The sequence below is a fragment of the Pteronotus mesoamericanus genome, unplaced genomic scaffold (assembly GCF_021234165.1).
Source record: "Pteronotus mesoamericanus isolate MK-2021 breed Mesoamerican mustached bat unplaced genomic scaffold, CSHL_Meso_final contig_657, whole genome shotgun sequence".
NCBI classification, from domain to species: Eukaryota; Metazoa; Chordata; class Mammalia; order Chiroptera; family Mormoopidae; genus Pteronotus; species Pteronotus mesoamericanus.
This window is the reverse complement of record NW_026555229.1, coordinates 3,764,598-3,789,210: the sequence shown is the minus strand read 5'-3', so window position 1 is coordinate 3,789,210 and position 24,613 is coordinate 3,764,598. Positions and strand designations below refer to the sequence as shown.

Here is a 24,613-nt window from a genome sequence, read left to right as displayed (position 1 = left end):
GTTCACCACTCTCGGGCGCCTGGGACTGCAGGGAGAGCTGCCTCTGAGCAGGGGGCTTGGGCTGAGGACAGAACTTTGGACCGTGGAGGGAAAAACCCTATTGGAATAGGGAAATGCCAGGTCAACTAGTCACCTCACATTTAAGCAGGCAGTGAAGGCCAGAAGTGTGAAGTGTCAACATACATAGAAAGTCTTTGACAAGGTAAAATGAACTGTGAAGCTGAGAGTCTCTGGGCTGGTTTCAGGGGTTTCAGGTGCCTGTGGACCCTGCGGACACCACATCCCCATCACCCGCATGCCCTTTAGACCAGTGGTGCTCCAGCTGGGACGCACACAGCAACCCCCTGGATCCTTTGGAACTCCCAGGTCCAGGCTACACCTCACACCTGTGAAACCAGACTTTCTGGGGTTTGGCCAAGCATCAGGGTTGTTTTCACTCTGATTACAGCGAGCAGCTAAAAGGAAAACCTCCACAGCTGGGGACCGGTGCGCTCACTTTGTATAATGTCTCATGAGGGCACATGGACCACAGAAGTTTTCAGGAGTTAGCACGACATTCACATCTGTTCTCACATATCTTCAGAGCAGGTCCACTTCACACAGGAGGACTTAGACCTGGTGAGTGCCAGGCGCCATCAAGCACAAGGAACCAAGCAGTTGTTCCCCTCACCTCCTCTCACTGCCTGTGGGGGTAGGTGGGTTAGGAAACATTACCTAAGGTTGTCACCGGCCTCTGTCAGTTCGTGGGACAAACCAAGCTGCAAGCCAGCCACAAAGGATTTGAGGTGAGCCAGCTCCAGGGCCTTCCAAATCTCCTCATCTGAGTAGTTGCTGAAAGGGTCTAGGTTCATCCTCAGGCTTCCAGAGAACAGGATGGGATCCTGCATGTCAAGAGATGGAGGAGCTGTTGGGGCTCATGGCAGAAAAGGGACTAGCAGTACTTTGCAGCCAGGAGAAAGCTAGTAAGGACTAACCCGGGAGGGAAAGCTGGGTTGAAAGTCCTACACTCCCAAATAAAAATTCATGGTGTGGAGGTGGAGAGATCAAGGCGGGCACGGTCACAGGAGAAGAATTTATTATGCCTTTGAAGAGGCTGGAGTGCATTGAACTGAGCAAACACGAGAGCAACCAAAACCACCCCCAGAGACTTGGCTGTAGTGAGCAGAGGAGGGATGGTTCTAATGAGGACCCACATACCACCCAGAAGCCTCCAGGGCAGCCCTTATTTGGTGGTGTCCAGAGAGGAAGCCGAAGGGGAGCCTTTCTTGTCGGTGCCCTGAGCATTGGCTTGCTGGCAGAAGCCTGCAGCAAACTCCCTACCCTATCTTTTAACCCTGTCAAATGAGGAATATTACGCTTAATGGTTTCAAGCTTCAGCGGCAAAACTGCTAATGCTGATTGCAAAGGGTTTTGCAAACCGCGATGGGCTATAGAAATGCTAAATAATCATCTGCTTTATTTGACTTCTGTTGCGTTGCTGCCACCTACTGGCTAGCTGCAGGCAGGCACACAAGCATGTTACCAAAAAAACGCAGACCTTATTTTTGGAAGTTCTGGAGACAGTGTGTCTTAGAGAAGGAACTAGCTCAGGTACCGGGGGTAGGCTGCAGAAATAAAACTTCTCATGGAATCTATATAAAGAAGAAGGTGCACACACTTCCTGCATCTGTCCCCTGCTGAGTGAGACAGAGTAAGCTCTAGAGCTCACCTGGGGGATGATGGTCAGCTTCTCTCGGAGGTCATGGAGCCCAATGGAAGCAATATCGACCCCATCGATGAGGATCTGGCCACCTGCAGCCTCTAGGATTCTGAAGAGGCTGTTCGTCAGGGATGACTTCCCAGCTCCTGTCCTGCCCACCACGCCAATCTGTAAAGAGGTCCTCTGCGGGTTAGGTCACCACGTAATCCTTGGTGGGTGAAAATTCAGCCTGGGGCTCAGGGCAGAAGAGGCAGTGATTGGCCACTTTATCTCTAAGATGTTAAACTGATTTTGGTTTTGGTGGGGTCGGGGGTTGTGGGGGGGAAGCCCAGCTGTCAGAACAAGCTTGCTGAGAACTACAGTGACTGTTGGGAATGGACACATCAGCAGCTGTTTTTAAAATGATTATTAGAAATTATAGACTAAAAAAACAAAAAATCCTTGTTTAGAAGTGAGGAGAAGGGAATGATCAGACGTGCCACCAGCTGAGAACAGACCCTGACCTGGACGTCAGCATCCTTCCCCAGACAGTTTTGGGTCCTACATCAGACCCCAAGTCCTCAGAGAACAAGGACACCAAACAGGCGTGCACTTTACAAAACCCAAAGAACTGGGCCATTCTCTCCGTGGGGACAACCTCCACACTGCTGTTCTCACCAGTTCTTTCCCCAAGCCATGTGCTTCCTGACTTCCTCTTTACATTCTTGGAAATGAGCCTGGTCAGCTATGGGAGAACGAGGGCTAGGAGGCAGGGAAAGGCTGAGCAGGAAGTCCTTACAGCCTCAGTAAGTACGCTTGATCCCATGTGGATATCCTGCCATCTGGTGGTGGTGCTGTGTTATTACATTTCCCAGCAGAGGGAGTGCTCCGATCCCGTCACTCCACCAGAATAAGGAAAGCCCAGAGTTGAGTTGCTCACCAACTCTGTGTCCAACTGTCCTCCCATCACAAGGACTCACATCCCAGCCTTTCTTCAGCTCCACCTACCTTCTCCTGGCTCTTGATGTCACAAGTGATCCCTTTCAGTACCAGATCCAGTTCAGGCCGATACCGTACTTGGTAATTGTTAAACTCAATCTCCCCTTTGCTGGGCCAACCAGCTGGAGGCCTCTTATCAGTCACCCAGGGTGCCTGGCAAGGAGACAGGAGAAGTGCTGTATACAGGGTCAACTCACTGAACAGTCCCCGTGGTACTCACGTCACAGAGCAGCAGTGGGTAGCAGTGGTTCAGCTACCTGTGGGCATCTCCGTTTAATAGACCAAACTAGATGGGAACTTCCAGAGGTTCCTACCTTATTCAGTTGAAGAAACCCTATCTCACAAGATCTCCAGAATGAAGCCACCATTTAACTTAGTACATTCCAGGACGTGACTTTTCCCCAAACCATGTCCTACTCGAAGTTTCAAGAAATTGGGTCATTTGAGTTATAGCAAGGGAATATTTTAGGGGGACCTTTATAGCCCCCATGCATAGTCTTTGGACAAGGGGAGAGTGCTCTCTCAAAGGAGCCACACCTTTTTCTTTGCCTTTTCTCTGGGTTCCTCTAATATCATCTTACCTCATTTTCCAGGTTTATGTACTCATTGATTCGCTCAACAGCCACAATGTTGGTCTCAATTTCTGACGTCATCCTCACTAGCCAGTTCAGCGTTTGTGTGATCTACAGAAAAACCAGAAGACTAAAGATCATCTCAGGCTCAGAAACCAACGCAACCCGTCAAACCACAAAATCAATCCAGTGCCTGCTCTGTTCTCAGCATTGTGCCGAGCTCTGCGGAAGAGGGAGCAAAGCAAAAGTACCAATGTTCACCTCCTTGAAGGAGGGAGACCAGTGAGTGCATCGAATGGCTGGAGGACAACTAAGTGCTCAGCTGTGTTGCTCACATGAAAGGCAGTACGAGCGTGGGGTGTCTTGGGGCTAAAGCTGGGGTTGGAGCAGCTGGCAGTTGGCATAGAGGGACCAGAGCTTGGTTCTCCTGCCTGTAAGCCTAGTGTTCTTTGTGGAAAAGGTGGTGGGTGGCCTTCTACAAATGTGGAAAACAAGAAAAGACACAAAGTAGGAAAACACCTTCCAAAAAGCTGCCTCTTCTCTCTGTTCTCTATTAACAACCTCTCTTTTGAGAACCCAGCCCTCAGGGCGGATCCTTGTCCTCCTTCCCCCCAGTAAACTCCAGGTGACTTACTGCCATTACAAAGAGGCGTCTAACCACCAGTAAGGGGGCTGTCTGGATCCAGGGTAGTCTAGAGTCTTGGGAGGCTTCTTTCAGGCAGAGGCTCAAACCAGGGAGTTTTTGTTGAGTGAATGGTGATTAGAAACGGGGAGAGCTCAGGACCATGGGGACTAAGAGTAACCACTTTGTGTAGGTAGAACCACACAGAATTGTTGATATTGGATGCTTTTGTTTTGGTTCACTCTACCAGTTCTCTGATTCTTTGTCCCATCTCCCCTAAGTTAATAAGCCTAGAAATGGGTGGAGAAAGGAGCAGTGGCACAGGGAACTGTGTGGCACTCTGGAGAACAACAGCATCCTTCCGGGTGTCTGCCACGGTTGCCTTGGGCCTCATTAACTTCTACTGAACACAGCACCATGCAGAGCATGCTGGTAGCTGTGCAGACCTGCAGTACATTAGTTCAAAAAGATACTGTGCAAGATGACAAAAGGACCCATTTTAAATGAGTGTCAGTTATTGAACACTTACTGTAGCACCAGCCACTGTTTTAGGTGCTAGGAAATCATGTCTAATATTTAGCCCCTTGTCCCTCTGAGGATGCAGTGTAGTCTTATTGAACTCTATGTTCTTTATCAGAATTATTTCCAATTATTCTGTAATCTAAAAAAAAACTTAGAAGTTATTTGTTAAAAAGACTTTCTGGTTACTGCTATATTATGGAAAAGAAACTAATATATTATCTCTTTTGACTAGAATCAAGCAAAGAGGCAAAGAGACAGGGAACTATTAGGTAGACTCATATGAAATCGCTTTTTCGCCCTGACTGTTGTGGCTCAGTGGGTTGGGCATTATCCCGCAAACCTAATGGTTGTCAGTTTGGTTCCCAGTCAGTGCACATGCTTGAGCTGTGGGCCAGGTCCTTAGGTGGGGGTGTGCAAGAGGCAACTGATTGATATTTCTCCCTTTCCTCCCCTCTCTTGACATAAATAAATAAAATTTTTTACAAAAGAGAAATTGCTTTCTTAACTCCCAAGACCAACAACATTTATGTCCAGATGACACTGGTACCTATTTAGAAAGAGTAAGGAGCATGCCCATGGGTTACAAAATCAGTAAGAGATGGAGCCAGAGTTTGAACCTTGGTTTCCCCTAGTGCCTCTGGATCTAGAAAAGACTCAAGAGCATGGACCTCATGGCACACTCCAGACACAATGTAAAAATAAGTGTGTTCATTTAACCAAACTCCCAATCATCAGACTCACATTGAGTGCATTGGACAGAACAAAGCCCACAGTGTCTCCACTTAGAGTATCCTTATAAATAACCATCATCAAGGATGAAAAGAAGACAATCAAGTTCCCAACCAGCTCCAGACGCACTGCAAGCCACCTGTGGGACAACAGAACCAGAGAGAGAGGTGTCACTGGGAGGTACCCACTTCCTTACCTGCTCCAGCAGTGGAAAGGAGAAGTGTTTATAGAACGTTCTAGAGGGCTTAGAGGGCTTGAGTTGGTAGAACTGTGTTCCCAGCTGGTGTTTCTGTTTGACTCTACCATGTGTTCCTAATGTCCTTCAAGTTGGATTTTAGAAAATAAATCGCACTTTAAAGGTACTAGAGGAATTTGCTAAACTAAGGGAATCCCTATGGTTCAACATCTCCCAAACTTCCCAAATCATAAGATTCATCTGGGGCAATTGTTAAAAATGTACAAAATCATGCAAAAAAAAAAACAGTTTGAACTCTTCTGCCAGAGTTTCTGACTCAGGGGGCCTAGGGTAAGGTTCAGGGACCTGCATTTAAACAAATGTTCCAAAAGATTTTTTTCTGATTAGGTGGGGAAATAGTGCCATAGAGAATCCATATATGAGCAGCCTGGCAGAGTGCAATGCATCCTGTCTGATTTCATGATTTTAAAAAGGCAAAGATGAAGATGGGGGTGGGGAGAAGTTAGGTATGACTTGATCACAGGGAAATCAACTGTAGAAAACCAAAGAGGATATAGGGAGGCATAGTTTATAAAAATTGACTTTCCCAAACAAAATATATTTAAATAAATTTGCACCAATAATTTGAGCATTGTACAAATGAATCTGATACATATTTACAATGGGCATCCAATAGGACTGATTCGTATGCCTGTTTCCTTCTTGAAAATTACCTAAGAAATCAAATATCTTACAATCAAATTCTTGCCATCTCCATGTTCCAAATGATGCTGAGAAATTAGCCTGCCCCTAGTACCTCCAGGCCACCACTTCTTGCCAGGATCTGGTGATGCCGGGGAAATGAGGAACGCTCAGCTCACCCTCCGCAGGGATTCCCCTCACAGCATGTGAGCTTTCCAATGTCACCACTGGCTTTCCCTGAATGTTCCCAAATCCCGTCCCTCCAACCTCTGCTTCTCTCCCTGCTCCACAAAGAGTTGTCCTGCTTGTGGAGAATCTCACATTCACTGCCAGGGAACCAGAGAATATCCAGGTCCCCCAACGCCCGCATAGCACCTGGGTTCCACTGTGCTCACAGGTGTTATTTGACTTGCACCATGAGCCTGCGAGATGGGCTGTGTTCTAGCCATTGTCAAAACACAGAAAATGAGGTTTCCCCCAGAGAGGCGAAGGCAATGCCCCTCGCACGTAAACGGCATAGCAGGCACGGGGAGCTGGTTTCTGACTCCAGAGCTCATGCTCTCCTCTGTCTCCTTACAGTGCAGGTGTGTTTGGCCAGAGTGACTTTCATATCACTGGCCATGTCTGTTGTCCCGTAGCTAACATCGTGCAGAACCCCAAAGCACACATGTAGCTAAACACCCAGGGAAACCTCACCTGTTAGAAATAATCCAGGAAAAGACACATTTCTGGTTAGTGTCAATCAACACCTCATTGTGTTTTAGAAACCGCTCCTGGTGCTGAAATGCACGGATGACAGACAAGCCCGACACAGTCTCACTGAAGAAAGAGTAGAGTGGGGACCTGGTGACAGAGTCCAGACGTCTCAGCTGGCGGGAAGTGGCCACGTAGAACATCTGGATCCCAAAAGTAAGGAGTCAGTTAGTCACACAATCATGTCACATGGGCCGCACCTCTTCCTTTGTGACGAGGACCCACTGTTCTTCACCTTGATGGTCACAGCCCAGAATGAACAGGACAGAAGCCTCCAGTCGCGCCTCTGGCTAGAAGAGCGATGAGAGAGGCTCAGAGGAGGAGGATGGCAGGAAGATCTGAGGTTGGCAGGGAGCAGAAGAAGACGGTGATGGGCAGTCTCTACCACAGCCTTAGTGGTCTGAACTTCCAAACCACATAAGCAGTTTTGTCAGCCTAATCCATGTTTCCCCCAAGAGTCTGTATATGTTGTCCAAATGACAGTTTTATAGCAGTTAGAAAGAAAATGGTCTTCAAGATGACTGTAAATGCAGCTGGGACTCCAGGAGTGGGGAAAGTAGAGATGGTCAGGAAGGGGCTGGAGAAAGGCATCTGGAAGTTTGGATAGAAATTGAACAGAGACAAGTGGGTGACGAGATTGGTGTCTTGGTGCTATGGTGAGAGACAGTTCCGGAGCTGGGTAGGATGTCGAGGGTCTAAGAGCCAGAATGGGGTGTGACAGGGCGTGTAGGCCAACCATCCTGGCCATGAGGGCTGAAGGGCGAGGTTTGGTGGAATGGATTAGTGGTGCTACTAGATTCCGTGAGGATTTGTCAAAACGAGGGAAGAGTTCAGCATTTGAGAGCCAGAACTCGAAGTATGATACCTGAAAGTCTTCTCAAACGTCCTGCGTCTTATGTATTGGTTTGTTATTAACAGCCGAAAGGCTGTTACCAAGATGACAATGTACCCGAGGAGGAACTCAACACAAACACCAGGAGGCTTGTCACCACCCACCCCTGACTGCAAGGTCAGAATTGTTATCCTCTTCATCCCAGAGGTAACTGGGGGGACAAGAGTTCTCTCCAGAGCTTCCTTCCCCTCATCAGTTTTTATTATGGGCATGAAGTCCCTTCTACTTGCTCCAGTTTTTCTGTAAGGCTTGGCTCTCAAACTATCTGTTCCCTCCAGAACACTTTGGAATTGAGCCTAAGCCACCCAAAGGCACTCAATGAAACTGGACCTGCCCTGAAGTGAAAAGAGACTGAGTTCCTGTGGAGAGACCTCTCCAAGCAGATAAGCCTAAGTCAACCAAGGAAGCAGCCCTGGAACCAATGACCTAACCCTTGCAGGGGGTTCATACAGAGCTTCAGAACTTTGTCCAGGGCCACCCTCATGGTAGTCTTGGATCTAAACATAAATGTGCCCCACTTAAGCTTCTCAGGGGACAGCAGTTAAGGTGAGTTTGCTGTGAACCATGCACCAATTGGTGCTGCCACTTCAGCTTCAGATCATGGCCTGTGGGCTCCTAGGGATATCAATATACAAGGAAATAGCAAAGGTATTGAAGAGGAGCGAGAGACTAGCAATAAACAAAGGAGAAGAGTCTCAGGAAGGAGCTGGGCTTTATAAACAGAGAGGAAAGGAGACGCAGCCATTCCCAAACCTACCTGAACAGACACATATATGGCGCCAAGAGGGATGATGATGATGATGAAGATTGGAGTGGCCATGCAGATCATGACAAGGGTGCTGATGATCCCCAGGAAGCACAAAATCCAGCTGCGCAAAGACATGGGGAGGGTGTCATCCACCGTGGAAATATCCTGGGAACACACATTTAGGAAAGATAGTATACTGATGAATTCCGACGGCATTTTAGATTTCCCCAATTCCAGTGGGAGATGTGTTCAGTTCTGAGTTCTCAGGGACTCCTTCATTTCATCATATTCATTTACAATAGACTGCTCTGCTCACTCTGAAAACCAACCTCATTTCCGTAATATCTTCATCTTTCTAAATCCCTCCAAACAGATGTGGCAGTCATCCCTCGATAGATGTGGCAAAGGGTTATACTCCCTTCAGTGAAATTCTCATTTGTCAAATTGATTAAACCACTCATAACCACCCTAAGCTAATAGAGCCTTAGAAGGTAAACCTTTCTATAGCCAAATCAATTCAATTATTCTAACTTTACACAGGTCCCAATTCCGTTCAGTGCCTTCAATAGAGCCCAGTATATCACAAGTGTTCAGTAAACATTTATTTGGTGGCTCCAGTCAAGAAGTCTTGTCACACCCACCCCCCTTGACTGAGGAACCTGGAAAGTCGTTTCCTCTGTCAAGTATAGAACTTTAAGGGGAAAGGGAGGTGGGCCCCTGCTTTGTCAGTGTTCTAAAAGAGATAATGGATGGGTCTTACTACCATATCACCTTTTTGTCATGTTGAATAAATGAATAAATGAGCAAAAGAGTGGATGGAGGAATGGATGGATGGACGGATGGATGGAGGGAGGGATGGAGGGATGGATGGATGGAGGGAGGGATGGATGGATGGAGGGAGGGACGGATGGATGGATGGAGGAAGGGAGGGAGGGATGGAGGGATGGATGGTTGAGTGTACACAGGAAGCATAGATTATATTTTTGGGTTTCCTTTGTCTATATTTCTTAGAATCTGTTAATTCTAAGATTTGTAATATGTGAGTATCAAACTGAATCCATGTTATCTCTGCCTGGAGTGTGCCACACTGGGCAAAGGATAACAGTTTCCTGACAGACTCCTGAGTCTCATTTACCCTTCCCAAAGTCCAAATGTGAAGAATAATAATATGTCCAAGATGGGCAGAAAAAAGAAATACTCACCATCTATCATTTGTGTACACATTATTTCTGACTCTTACCTGGCACAGATTCTCCTTCTTTCCTCTACCTTCTCATCTATCTCCTCTTAAGGGCGCCACTATCAGCTCTGGAGGACCCTAGATCAAACTGTCCTTTACGGGTCTGAACCACTTCCCCCACAAAACTCACTATATAATCAATGACAGCTTCTTTTTTTCCTGCAAAAGCAGTTAGCAAAACACAACTGTTGCCTAAGTAATTCACAGTAAGACCTCTGTGTTCTCTTTTACAGAAGATTCGTTATATATTACAACATCAGAAATGAGTTGCAATTTTTGAAAACACCTGTGTGAACTCTCCCTATCCCAAATAGGGTGCTTTGTAAGGTTCTGTTAAAGAGCAGAGGGCCCATTAAAGTTGTCTCCAGTGACATCATGCCCACCACTTTGTCCCAGGGAAAGGTGATAAATACCCATTCTTGAAGCAGTCACTGTGTCTTCAGTCTGGCAGTGGGCTATGAGCTAGCCTTTCAGTGTCTGCCTCAAGACCACACAAATAAGGGTCCAGAGCTGCTCAGACATTTAGAAATATGTACTTCCTCTTCTGCAGAGGACTGAAAACTGTGCTGGTGATCAGTGAATAGTACTCAGAATCGCCTAGATTTTGCCTCTATTCCTAAGAGTCCCATTTCACATGCATTAAGATTCAATGAGTTTGGCCCTGGCTGGGCTGCTCAGTTGGTTGGAGTATTGTCCCATACACTGAAAAATTGTGGGTTCAATCCCCAGTCAGGGCACATTCCTAGGCTGTGGGTTTTGTCTCCAGTCAGGGCGCCTATGAGAGACAATCTATCGAAGTTTCCCTCTCACATTGATGTTTCTCTCCCCCCACCCCCTGGCTTCACTCTCTCTAAAAGCAATAAACATGTCCCTGAGTGAGGATTTTAAAAAAAAGAATCAATGAGTTCTGGCTCATGGAAGGGAGCCATCTATATAATCTTAACATTTATTGAGCATCCCAAGGGCTACTACAGTCCTTGGCTCACAGAACGTGCTCAATAAATGTCATTAAATGAATAAATGAATGGATGAATGATCTGCAGTAGATGGAGACAATGTTTTGGATCCTCATTAAAATCACAGGTGGCTCTCTTCCATAATCCATACCTAATTTACTTATTCTTCAAGTATAAAAGGTAGAGGTTTCAGGAATGGAGGCAGAGACCAAGCAAAGGATTATCCTTATCCTGCTGTTCCTTTCATTCATTGTCATAGCCAGTGATAGTGCTGTTACTTGTGTTTTTCCCTCTGCCCACTAATTCTCATCCTGCTTCTATTGCTACCCACCCACCCCCTGCTCCCACCATCTCCCTGGTTAACTTCTATAACTTAAGTCTCACCCTTTCCCCCAGTTACCACTCTAAATCACCCAGGCTGAGCTAGTACTTTTTCTCTGTCACTCTTTTGTACTCCCAAACACTGTTGTACACATCATTGTTATTTTGGTTTTATCATATTACATTACAATCTTTTATTTTCTTGGCTGTATTACTAACTAGATGGTGAACTACTTAAAGGCCCAGAACTGTTCAGTCCTGTATTGCTAGGATCCTTGAGACCTCACAGAAAATACTCAAGAAATTATTTGCATGCTGATGGACAAGGGAACTACACAGTGCTGCCCTGGGGAATGTGAGCATTCTTTCCCTGTCAGAAATAGAAAGATCTTCAGCATACAAACACATAATCTTACAACCCTTGAGATACTTACACCAGCAAACCTGTTCACAATCCGGCCTATGGGTGTTGTATCAAAGAAACTCATGGGTACTCGAAGGATATTGTTCAGCAGTTGCTTGTGAAGGATGTTTGATGCATGGATGAAGCCATAGGCACTCCAGAGATTTGCTATGAGCACAGATATACCTAAAAATGGAAACAGTTTAATAAGCACTATGCACAGGGATTCCTGAAGCCTAGTGCCAAAGACAATATGGCAATTCTTTTCCTGAGTCCAGGCACAGTACATTGACTAGACAGATTACATAAGAAATGGTTATTGTAGCCATCAGACGTACCTTGCACTAATCCCAGAGCTCCATAGACGCCAACTCTCATGTCTCTCTGAGAGGCTGGATAGTTGGTGCCATTGTAGGTTTTAGAGTCATTGGTCCAAGCACTGAGCCAGAGATTGGATCCAATAAAAGCCACAAAATTAATTACATAGGCAAGGATGATGAAGAAAAATGAACACCATCCTACTGCTCGTAGGTATTTCAGGTAGATGGAGAACTTGACCTGCAAAGCCCCCCCGTCAATGTTAATAGAATTCATATTAGCTTTTGGTGGAGAATTACCTAGAATACCAATCACAAGGGTGAGTGGGGTCCTTGGAAAAAATGGATCACAAGTAGCAGAATTTGGTAGTCTGTGGTTATCATTTCTGCTTGGGCCAGGATAATAATCAATGCTCAGATACAATGCAAGGTAAATAATTATCAGATTATTAATGAACTTATAGTTGCAATTAAGAGGAGAAGATAGAAAAATGGAGTGGGACAAAGGGGGTTATACTGTAGACCCTGGAATCTGTTTTATTAATTTGGATTTAAGACCTTGGTTTTAAGTTTTATTTGAATCGTGTACTCTGAGGTATATTAGTGACTTCTGGCTCCCAGAATTGCATCTCAAAGAAGTTTTGTTGTTTTCTCCACATATCCGAATGGAATCAAACACTCATGATGTGTGCTATGAAGATATTCATGGGAAATGTCATTCTTCATGGAAATATGATATTGATAGAAAGCTCAGAGTCTCTACCAATATTTCAATGATGAATTTAAAGACTTGCAAAGCAAGCATAAGACATAGACCTCCCATAGATGTGTTTTCAAGGCATGAAACTTTGAAATGTTGGGATCCCAAGCCTTATATCACCTCTAATGGTACTTTTTACTGTTGTATTCACCTTTCCAGTTTCTATGAATTCCTTCTTAGTTAATTTTTGTCCTTTCACCGGTTCTTCCTCCTCCTTCTGGGTATTCACATTCTGAGTTCTCAAGGAGTTTTTCAGGGGCTTCAGAGGCCTGCTACTGGACCTAGAGCTGAGAAATTGAAAAGGGGAAAGCTTTCCTGAGCGGATAGATGTATCTTGAGGTTCTTCTTACAAGCAGATATCACAGTCTCTTTGATTGCACCAAAGCTCATTTCAAAGCAGGTGGCCTTGGAGAAGCACACTACTCCCACCCCCCATACAAGCAAATAAAGGAAGAGTTGAGAGTGTTCATGGTGTCCACTATGCACATAGAAAAAGAGGATAATCAAGTGGGAATACGGAGGGGTTGGGGGCTGCCAGCTGAAGAGATGACCAACCTGCGGCTAAGTGTCCGACGAAGGCTATTTTCTCTTTTCATGGTCAAGGAGGCCACATCCTCAGGGATTTCCTCCATGCTAGGCATCAGCCCATAGTCATCTTCTTCTTCACTGTCCTCATTGACTACAATACATATCAAAGGTTAGAGAGACAGCTGCACAGAGCTCTCACAGCCTTACGAACAAGAAGAGGGATGTCTTTTCTGATATTGCTGGGCTCAGCAAGAGATCCCAGATGTACACACAGGCTGGAATCTCTTACTCCAGAAATACTACTTATTGCTACATTTTCTCATTGAAAAATACCAGGGTAAAGGAGAAATGAGTTAATGTTCCACTGGAAGATAAAATGGTCAAAAAAAAAAAAAAAAAAGAAAAATATTCCCAGGAACTTCTAAGTTCCTTTGTAGCAGGAAAGAACTTTTAAGTGTTATACAAACACAAGAGTCATAATCCTTAGAACTAACTAAAGGGGTAAGTGTAAATTTAAAATGCTCTTCTTGAAATTCTAATAATTTGACAAACTTTTATAAATTCAAAGCATTTAAAAAAACTCCCTGAAAATAAAATAAAATAAAATGTTAACATAACCTGGGCATCAGAATAGTAGATTAAGGACATCTGGAAATTGGTACCTCTATAAAAGCAATGAGAATAGCAAAAAATTGTCAAAATCAACTTTTTCATAACTCTGAAATTAGCCAATAGCTTGCAACTATCCAAGAAACATTTATTTAAGAAAAATGACTACATGTCAGTAAGAATAGTAAACTTTGTGATAGTTTAATTTACTCTATTCCCATCCCCCTCTTCTCAGATCTCCTGTAGCCTAGAAAACTAACAGCCTCATAATCACGTTATCCATAAAAACCAGAAGCCTAGCAGCTGCTGGAGGGAACAGACTGGTTTGGGGCCACACCCCCTCCCCACCAAACACCTCACCCCCTGAGAATTTTCATTATTTGACCTGTCTGGCAGCTCCCTGGAAAACCCCATTCACAGGTCTGGTCTTTATTGGACTGGAATCAGAGCTAGCTAGCTCAAACAAGTAGCAGCAACTGTTTAACATCACAGCTGCCTGAGATTGTCATAACAGTTGGGGTAAATAAGAAGCTGACCAAAACTTAAAAGGAAAAGCTGGGAATAAGATATTCACAAGGAGCTTTGATACTTTCAATATATTCCTGATAATCTAAAATGTCACACATATGTGTAGGGTTATGCACATGCCCAAGAAAAACTTGACAAAGGACCTATTCTCTTACCTCTGGCTAACCATCAGGCTCTGTGTAAGCAGAAAAATAAGAAAGGCTGAGGCAGAACAGTAAATTGCCTGCTGCAGTGTTAAAGACATGCCCCATCTCTTCTTCAGCTTCTTAGAAAGGGCAGAATGATTTATTGGTTCCCAGAACTTAAGAAAATAACATTTAGTTATTAACTGACCCTTCAGTCAACCAAGCATAGACTTCAGTCGCCACATGTGGCGAAGAATACAGATTTAACAGAATAGTTCAAGAAACTAAACAGGTGGAACAACACAGCAAACCCTGGCAGAGGAAGCCTTATTTCCAGAGTGTTACGCTATTTTAAATGACCAGTTTCCAACAAAAAAAGTAGGAGACATACAAAGAAGCAGGAAATTATGAGACCATATTCAGGGAAAAAGCAGTCAACAGAAGCTGTACCTGAGGGAACACAGACATTGAACTTACCAAATTAAGACTTTAAATCAGCTATTATAAATATGTTCAAAGAGCAAAAGAAAATCATGTCTAAAGATGTACTGGAAAATTTAAGAATAAGTTCTCACCAAGTAGAGAACATCAATAAAGAAATAAAAATTATTTAAAGAGTAGAAAATAGAAATTCTAGAGTTGAAAATTACAATAACTAAATAAAAAAATGTACTAGAAAACTCAACAGCAGATTTTCTAGAGAGTTTAGGCATGTGACTTGATCCAATCAACCATCTTAACAAAGTGTTGCCAGCTTGGACTGTAGGGGACAGAGGTGAGGAACATTGAAGGGACACTGTCAGAATTTTAGGATTCTGCAAGAAGAAAATGGGTCAATAGAGCTATCCAGCCATGAACACATGTTATCCTTCCAGAAAAGGGAAGAATGTCTCTGAAGGTAATTCGGGGGTTGGCTGCTTTCTCAGTTCCAGAGACTGGGACCCAAGGCTGGAAGGAAGGGTTAGTCCCACCAAATCTCTGGTCATACTTTCTAAAGAGTGCCCTTTGACTACATGGCAAAGACCAGATAAGCAGCATGAACCTCCATTTTGGCTCTGGCATAGAGTTTTATGTCTGTGTTTCTTTACAGAGACACAAAACACAGAAGGAGCAGATTTTTTGATCTCTGGGTAATTCACACTCAAATCTAGTTCACTGGATACTGAGCAGTCCAGGAGATACCAGTTTACCACTCCCATTCCTTGCCATACCCAAATTCTACCCATTCCAATTGTCCTTACATACCTGTGGCTTCTCCTTCAGGACCTGCCTGTTTCATAAATGTCTTCAGATTCTTAGCAAACAATCCTTTCTTGACCAGCAGAGCGCTGTAGGACCCCTTCTCGGAGATGGTGCCATTCTCCAGAACCACAATCTCATCCACTTGGGGAAGAAAGTGAATGCTATGTGTAACCAAGAGCCGAGTCTGTAAAAATAACAGTAAGTTGTGCTGGTAGACCTGTGTCCACCACCTTCCTTGTCTTACTCTAAAGAAGGGAAAACAGAAGACTCAATCCACTGTGGGGCATTGCTTCAAAATGTGGCCCTAACCATCTGGCCTCTTCTACTTCCTTTTTCCTTCCTAGCACTGCATCCTAAAACCTGCCCCATATGTACAATGAGACTAGTGTCACTGTGGATATACTTGAAATTATTTTTTATAGTGACAATGAGGTGTGTCCTATACATGTTCTTTTCCAGCTTCTTGGGTAACCAGGAGTTGGGCTTAGTGAGGAATGCCACTTGACATAACTAACTAAATAACTAGCTAACTAACTGCCCCTTTCACTAACCAGCTAACAACCTGAGCTAACAAGAACTGCCCAGATTCTTTCAGCATGTTAGTGACATTGTGAGGCAAGAAACTTTGTCTTCGGTCCAGGGCTTCCCTTGTATGGGATACCACATTCTTTGTATTTCTGTCTATTGATGAACCACATTGACTGCTGAAACAGGGACTCCACTCAAAGAAAGACAAGCACTCATTGATCAGTAATTAGGCTCAGATAGGCACCATAGGGCTGAGAACAGCTTCTGATGAGATAACCCAAGCCCATTGTCTCTATCCACTTCACAGATCAACAAACACTGGGTCCCTCTTCTTAGGAGATGCAGGAGGTGCTCATTCTTCAAGTCTCAGCTCAACGCCAACTCTTCTGGGAGGCTTTCCTGAGCCTCCAGGCAAAACTTGGGTATTCCTCCAATGTTTCCATTGTAGTGTATGTAGAATGCCCTTAAATTCTTGTATTATAATATTGTGTTTGTTTTTCCATATGTCTTCCCATTAGATTGTAAGTTCCTTGAGAGCAGGGACCAGATGTTTACCTATGTGTGCCCAGTCTTTGAAATACACCAGAAACAGGGGGTTATTCAGTTCACTAATAAATGGAGACAAGAGGCCTTAAGGACCAAAGTCAGGAGCAGAAATAAGAGGGAGAGTGAGTTCTCATTGACTGATCCAATAGAGAACAGCAGCCTGGTCAGCCCTGCCATCCTAACTGGCAACATTTAGGAGATCTTGAAGGGAACAGGTCAAATACACATGGAGTCTTACTGCTTGGTGCTGAGGGAAATGCTGTTATTGACAGTCCCACTCTATACTTGCTGCTGGTGAGGTGCATATTCAAACCCTCAAGGGGCTCTGTCGGCCTTTCCCTCATTTGGTCCAACGTCAGGACAAGTGTGCTAACTTGCCCATGGTAAGAAAAGGCTGGTCTCCTCCTACCACCAGCTCTAGTGACTTATTCTGGTCACTTTATCTGTGCTATCTCACAGTGGCATTGTGAGAATTAAGTGAGACAATGCAATCAAAGTGCTTAGCACAGGCCTGGGACATAATAATTCCCCCAAATATGTCAACTTTATTTCCATGTTCAGGTTGAGTTACCCTCTTCAGATATAGTGTTCCTATATCCTGCAAGGGTTCCAGGACAGTGCTTTCTTAGAGCATAGCTCAAATTCCTGCAAGGTGACCTGTGTCCCGCTGCAAGATGAGTTGTTGCGTCCTCTGGGGTGTTTTCTGACACCAGTTCTCTGACTGTGCTAGGTGTTCAACAATTCAATTCAATTCTGACACTAACTACCTCAAAGAAGCACAAACACCACAGTTTAATAGCTCAGTCCTACAAGATGCCCTGACTTCAGATGCTACTCGCAAGGTTTGAGCCACCCATACTTCTGGCCAACTAGCTACAAATCAGGGATCCCCAGACCCCTCCTCAGGTGATACTAGGCTAAAATGGCTCATAGATCTTAGAAAAACACTTTACTTATATTTATCAATATATTATAAAGGATATTACTCAAGAGCAGTCAAATGGAAGAGATGCATAGGGTAAGGTATGGGGGAGGGGGTGTGCATTGGAGCTTCCATGTTCTCACTAGGGGCTCCACCATACCAGCACCTTAGAGTGTTCACCAACCCAGGGCTCTCTGAATCTCCTTGTTTAAGAATTGTTATAGCCCAATCTCCAGCTCCTCCTCCCCTCCCCAGAGGTCAGTGAGTGGGGCTAAAAGTTCCAACCCTTCTATCACATGGCTTTTCTGGTGAACAGCCCTGCCCTATCTGAGGGCTCCACCCTAAATCACTTATTTAGGAATCACAGACTCCTGTGGCTCATTACAAATAACAAAAGACACCCCTAGTATCACTCAGAAAATTACAAGGGTTAGTAGTTCTGTGCTAGGAACTGGAGACAAAGACCACATGTGTTTCTTACTACACTACAGGTCTCAAAGTATTTTTTATTATAATCAATCATCTTAACAAGCTCAATGTCCAACTCACAGAGTAAGGCTGAAATTATCCATTACCTCAAGATGGGAGCCCTCACGGGGTCAGGTCCTGGAAGACCAGTCAGACACTCTATCACCACAGCAGCCCAGGGATGCAGGTAAATAAGGAAATCTGCTTCAGGACAGCAGCTGTCCCAGCAGACGTGAGCGACCCCCTCTGCCCATCCCCCAGCCCAACACACAGACATGCCTCATGTTTTGGTCACTTTAAATGATTTCTTACCTTGCCTTTCAATAGGCCATTGGGACCCAAGACCTTTTCGAAAATGTGTTTTCCCACGTGAGCGTCCACGGCTGACAGGGGGTCATCCAGAATATAGATGTCTGAATTCTGGTAGGCCGCTCTTGCCAGGCTGATCCGCTGCTTCTGGCCCCCACTGAGATTTATGCCCTGAAGAAGAAAACCACTTCTATTAAGCACTATGCCTTAGTCCTGCCTTCAGAGTGGCTAGTGAGGGGGAGTAAGAAAGAATTTTGCTTCAATTGAGTACCAAGGGCTTAAAAAATCTTACAATTTCCTTTATACAAATAGCTAACTTTGACTCAACTAAATCACTTTAGGCCCAACAATTAAAGGTGGGCCACCTTACCATTTTCTACTATGTAATTTACTTATTTTTGTTGCTTCCTGTCCACGAGAATGTAACACTATACCAGGGAGATTTTTCTCTATTTTGTTCATGGATGGAACTCTAGCACTTAAAATAGTCTCTGGCACATAGGTACTCAATAAATTTATGTGGAATTAATGAACAAAATCACTCTACAGCTGTATTGTCACAAGTCTTCTAACATTTCAAGATCATTGTCTCCAAAGATGTTATAGGCAGTTTTTGTAACAGGGGCAATGAAAGAGAAAACCACAGGCCCAGAATAGTGTCACTTGAGCTAAAGCCCAGGATACCAAACCTAGATTTAATATCTGAGCTCATTTCTGTTTCAAACTCTCCCAGTAACATAGTCTTAATCAATCAGTGTGGAATTTTCTGGGCACCACCACTAAGGCGGCCTCTCTGGCGGGCCTTCTCCCTCCTGCTCTCCTCCCCGCAGAAAGGAGAGGCAGTCTGCAGGACAAAACCCTTCCCTGGTCTCTTTCTCTCAAAAAACAAACAAACAAAAAAACACAGGTCCAGGTGCCCGCCAAAGTAATTTCTCTTTTTTTCCCTAACGGCTTTCTTTCCCTGCCCTATTTTCCTAATTTTGTGCCACCCTTGGAGCATCCTTGGAGCTGTTTGATGGGACGCTGCCCCATTCGCAAAGCACTGAATAAAGCCAATCAGACCTGCAGGTTTACTTGGTTGAATTTTGTTTTTTAATAGGAGAGAGGATGAAAACAACCCAAATATGTGATAATCAGGGATGTTAAACAAATTACGCCAAATTCATATAATGGGTACGATCTACAGCAGTCATTAAAAATCTGTTTTTTAAGGAAGGCATTTAATAACACGAGGAAATAACTCATACTAAATATCTACCTGTTCAAAGCAGATTCTTAGAAACTCTCTCTGACTCTCACTAACACACAGAGCAGAAGAACAGTGAGGCTCTGTCCCGCTGCTCTTCCCCCACCATGACGTCAACCTCAGCCCAGTCCCGGTTAACCTCTTGGGTCCTAGTTTCATCATCCTTCCTTTAGATTACACAATCCCTGTAATTTGCTTCCAGGTACAAAATTTTTAATTTCTGAGTTATTTGTATAAAATATTGTGCAAACTCATGTTTTCTGGTATTTGTTCCTAACATGACCACCAAACTCAGTCAAGTATTTTGCTCCCATATACTTCTTTGTCATCTTCACTTTTTTTTCTTTGCTATTTCTTCACCTGTCAAGGTTCTAAGTACCTTCTCTCCAATCTCAGCCAGGTCTCCTCCGGGCAGCACTTCCAAGTCTTGGAGGAGGGCACAGGCCTCTAGAACTTGCTGGTATCTCTTTTCATCTAACTCTGATCCAAACAGGATGTTGTCCTTTATGGTGCCGTTCTGGATCCAGGACTGCTGTGGGACGTAGGCTATACTGCCCTGTATGGGAAATGAGCAGACCATATGGCAGTTGTACCTCCAGAAAGGCCGGGTTGAAGGAGGGGGTGATAGGAACTGGGAGGATCAAGTGAAACTTAGATTTGAACAAATGTCTGTCAGTTGACTGGACATCTGATATTTATAAATGTGCTTGTATTTATCACACCAACCAGTGAGAAAGAATTCAAAGTCCTTCCTATAATGTAAAGTCCCATTTGTTTGACACTCTCTTTCTAGTCTTGATCCTGAAAATTGGAGGATGAATGCATATGCTGCTTCTAGAACCCCAGTCTAGACCCCAGTGAATTTACTAGGACCACCAGACAGCAAACACTGACAGGGGAACAGTACAGAGGATATGATGAAGCAAGAACTAAGAGAGTGGAAAATACGGTGCAGGCTGATGCATGGAGCAGATCATGTCCAAAGAAAGATGAGCCCAACAGATGCCTGTGTTTGAGGAAAAACTCAGTTATAGGGTAGCAAGAAAATGCTTCCCAAAAGGAATTAAGAGACAGAGTGAAATCTGTGGATTCTGCAGATTTAGAAGATATAGATATATATCTGCAGATTTACAGATATAGAAATCAGGCCAATGGTTGTCAGGGAGGAGGGGGTTTGGGGGCATGGGTGAAAAAGGTGAAGGGATTGAGAAGTGTAAATTGGCAGTCACAGAATAGTCGCAGGGATGTAAAGTACAGTGTAGGGAATGTAGTCAACGCTATTGTAATAGCTATGTACAGTACCAGGTAGGAACGTAAAATATAAGAGCACCACTTTATAAAGTATGTGATTGTCTGACCACTATGCTGTACACCTGAAACTAATAAAAAATAAAATTGAATGTAAACTGTAATTAAAAAAAAAAGTCTGTAGAGTCTACTCTGCTACACTGCCTGTAGATTTAATGCAAATTAGCTCATTAGTGATTGGCAAATAAGGGAATAATGTCAGTATAAAGTGGACGTTCTTAAAAATGATCTGAGCATGTCCATGAAAAGCAATCAGGGGCAAGCTTTCTCATAATTAAAAAGAAGGCTCAGCAATATATAAAGATCTTAAGGAAAAGAGCTAAAAATTTATAGGCATGCCTTTTTTTGGTGTAAGTAATGGCTGGTTAAATAATCCAAAGTACCAATAGTTTCCCCTAAATGTAGCTTTCTGGGGAAGCTGAGAGTGCTGATGAAGATGCCATGAAGACGTTTCCTCTCTGTTAAAAACATAATTGATAAAGATGTCTACACCTTACATCAAAGTTTTGTATTGGAAACAAATACCACCAAAGGAGAGGCGGGAGGCCCAGGACTAATTGGGGTGTTGGGTATAATTGTCAGCAGAGATTTTACAGTGTCACTATTTTTATTGTTATTTGTTTATTGGGTTTTTAGGTACCCTGGTTACAAAGTTATATAAGTTTAATAATCTGTTCGGACTCTTTCTCCCCAGTCTAGTTATTTTGTTGCATAATTTTGTGGAATGTGAAGTTTTCAGAAACATATATATAGATACAGCAGAATTTGCCTATACTCTGAAGGAAGACATCTCTATTCAACAGTCTTCAAACTTCAGTATGCATATGAGAACCACGTGGGTAGCTCATTAAAAATGCAGATTCTTAGAATTTACCCATTGAGTCTGATTATATATGTGAGGTGGGACAAAGAATGTATCAGTTACAAGCCTACCAGGTGTCTCCAAGCCCTTTTACCCATACAGCAACACGATAGCAGTGATGATCAGATTCTCGTCCGCAGTGTGTTCTGCCACATGAAGAAGTGGCACGAAGTGGCACATGCGTGAGTGTCAGTCTTCTCCTTGGTGTCCCCTCTCACCTTGATGGTGATGTGCCCGTGAACATTTTCCATCTCTCCCAGCATGGCTGACATCAAGGAGGATTTCCCAGAGCCCACACTGCCCACCACAGCCACCAGCTGGCCTGGCATAACGTCCAGGTTCACACTGAAAAAGAGGAGTGTATTTGCAGGAGATGAGGGGACTTATTCAAGAGGCATTCAAAGCCACGTCTCAGACTCTCTATAGGAAAGCTGGTATTTGGGGATTATCTTTCCAGACTGGAAAATTTGTCTCGGATATACAAGACTCCAAAGTGCTTCTTTAATGATTTATTTTTGAGCTCTAAGAGCCCAGAAAGTAAACCTTAATGTATTCAACTCATCTATAAGCTGTTTGTGCCAAACTTGGGTTTCCACTGGAAAAATACTCTTATTTAGAACCAACATGGTACCGTTGAACAAGAGCTTGGAAACCTGAGTTCAGGTTCCAACTTTGTCACTGCCAAGCTGTACGCTCTTGAAATGTCTTGTCCTCTGGCCTCTCATTTCTAAACTAATGGTCTTGGACTAGATTAATGTTTCCCAAACTTGGCTCTTCAACAAGACTAGCTATTCAATGGAACATCTGCTGAAAGCACAGAGCACCACCTCCTCCCCTGGGGTTTTGTCTGGCTGAAGAGGGGTCCACGCTGGGCTCGACTCCTGGAAACTCTGTGTGTCAGCCCTATTGTTTGAGCTCCTGAGATATTAGGAACCCCAGGAACTTGTTCGTAGTCTTTCTGAACCTGCCCATTGAGGAGAACTTGTTCTAGACTTCTATTAGCAAAGGGGGAGCTGTGTCCAGTCTTCTTTCTGCAAAGAAAAGCTTTCAGGTTGGGAGGGTTTAGAGAGGGAGAGTCTGGCCTGACACACCCTGGGGCAAGCTCCGTAGTCCATGTTCAAAGCCGTAGAAATAGCAGAGAAGGGAGGAAAGGCCTGACTGTAGCAGATAGGGGCTAAGGTGTGCTTGGTTGTGAAGAAGGAAGATCCGCCTACGCAGGCCCCTGATGTGGTCTGCGTGTGCTGTGCTCCATAGATGAGCTGGGTTTCTGTTACATGAAGTGCTTAAGAGATATATTATACGCCACACCATGGCAAGAAGGGGTTGGCTTAGGGCAGAAGAGGTGGCCTCCAGGGTGGAAGGTCGGGGTGGGTAATTCAGATGTAATACTCCAGACCTGAAATTGAATCTCATAGAGGCAGCTCCCATTGCCCACTTTGGGGAAGAAACTCCAATGTTCTTAATTACATTCTTAAATGAATGAATGAAATTAAACTGAGTTTAGGTTCTTGTGTGTGTCCTTCATCATACCTGGACACCTAGACCACCTGCCCGCTGTGTAATACCTCCAGCCACAATCTGGAGAACAAGTGTCCTTATGGGTTCTTAGCTGGATGTGTATGTTCCCACAGTAGGAAAGCAGGGTGGCAGATACATTTAGGAGCAAAGAAGCTCAGAATCTTCGCTGTCAGCTCATCCCTGCAGTGGTTGAGCCTGCACTGCTATCCAACTGGACATGTGAACACAGCTCATCTCCCCCTGTGTTCTATTACATGGAATTTTTCAATCACAGGACAGGCAAGGACAGCAGGATGGAAAGGAGGTGACTCACTCTCGAATTGTGGCTTCCGAATTCTGGTCCCAGGTAAAGGAGGCCTCGGAGAACTGCACGACTTTGTCTGCTGAAAAGAAGGCCCCTCTTTTAGTCAGACGCAGGTCCCCAGCTGCTTGCCTGCCCTTTCTCAGCCCTCCCATGTCCCCCTCCACTTCCCCCAGCAGATCCCGAGACCGCCTCTATCAGGCGCTGGCTCCCGCAGTGGTGAAAGCTCCTGGGGCAGACCACAAGTTGCCTGTGTACAAAGTCCTTTTTGGTTCAGGAGCTCAAGGCTTGCGGTGGGCCTGGATTTCAGACCTGCAGGCCCTCTGGGTCCATTCTCAGGCTTTGTTGCCTAGTCTCCTGGTATAAATTCCACTCACATATATACACCCAGCGACTCCCTACCCTGGATTCCAGACCTACGACTCGCTCTGGCTATGGACGTCCCCCAACCCTGGAACCTCCAGAACCTGCGTTTTCTGTCCCTCCAGCCTACTTTCCCAGCTCCGTAGGCTCAGCTCCATTGGCTCAGCTCCATTGGCTCAGCTCCATACTGACTTCTGCTCTCTAGGCCCTTCGCAGGATTCCCTGCTTACCCTCACAACGGCTGACCTAGCTTTGTTTAGCAATCTAGCCAAGCAATCTGTTCCAAGTGAAAACATAACTTAAGGAAAAATAATACACTTATATGCAAATGTAGGTTCAAGATAAGTCCCCTCACTCTCCCTTTCAATCCATTTACTGCTGCTGAGCCCCTGTATTTCCAAGTACTGGTGCCAGCCTGCAAAGAAATTTGGGAAACAACTTCCAAATTCATTTACCAAAATTGCTGTCATGTTGAATGGCAGATGTGTCCAAGTCATCCCCTCCCAAGTACTTCTCCAGCCGCTCTGTGGAAACACTGGCCTAGAGAAGAGCACAAAGGACCTCAAGAATAAAACTCCAATGATAAACACAAGCAGAGAGAGGATTTTAACTTTGTCTTCAGCCTTGGATGTGGAAGGAGATGGTCAACTTGCCAGACTCCTTGCCTATAATTTGCCACTTGCTGCCGGAACCTCCTGACCCCCACTACAGACTCAGCCTTGCCTTGGCCCTGGGGCCAGCACATCCCTGTGCACAGAGGCAAGGAAGATGCTCTGCTTCAAGCCTTCAGAAAACTGGTGGTGGGGGGAGGGGCGGCAAGT

General features: G+C 44.6%; 1 protein-coding gene across 2 annotated transcripts in view; it reads right to left on the bottom strand.

Annotated features, from left to right (window-relative positions):
* Positions 1-24,613, bottom strand: part of ABCC2 (ATP binding cassette subfamily C member 2) — a 57,505-nt gene that overhangs the window by 6,009 nt on the left and 26,883 nt on the right. Inside the window, exons 14-30 of one of the 2 annotated variants that reach the window (XM_054581347.1) lie at positions 24,248-24,332; positions 23,442-23,511; positions 21,829-21,955; positions 19,820-19,996; positions 18,198-18,365; positions 15,425-15,605; positions 12,945-13,068; positions 12,541-12,676; positions 11,651-11,870; positions 11,344-11,498; positions 8,402-8,557; positions 6,696-6,895; positions 5,135-5,261; positions 3,259-3,360; positions 2,687-2,830; positions 1,709-1,867; positions 715-881 (exon numbers count right to left, since the gene is read on the bottom strand). In XM_054581347.1, the coding sequence (XP_054437322.1) occupies positions 715-881; positions 1,709-1,867; positions 2,687-2,830; positions 3,259-3,360; positions 5,135-5,261; positions 6,696-6,895; positions 8,402-8,557; positions 11,344-11,498; positions 11,651-11,870; positions 12,541-12,676; positions 12,945-13,068; positions 15,425-15,605; positions 18,198-18,365; positions 19,820-19,996; positions 21,829-21,955; positions 23,442-23,511; positions 24,248-24,332 (2,498 nt within the window). The remainder of the gene's footprint in view (positions 1-714; positions 882-1,708; positions 1,868-2,686; positions 2,831-3,258; positions 3,361-5,134; positions 5,262-6,695; positions 6,896-8,401; positions 8,558-11,343; positions 11,499-11,650; positions 11,871-12,540; positions 12,677-12,944; positions 13,069-15,424; positions 15,606-18,197; positions 18,366-19,819; positions 19,997-21,828; positions 21,956-23,441; positions 23,512-24,247; positions 24,333-24,613) is intronic. The other variant, XM_054581348.1, reaches the window with a different exon arrangement.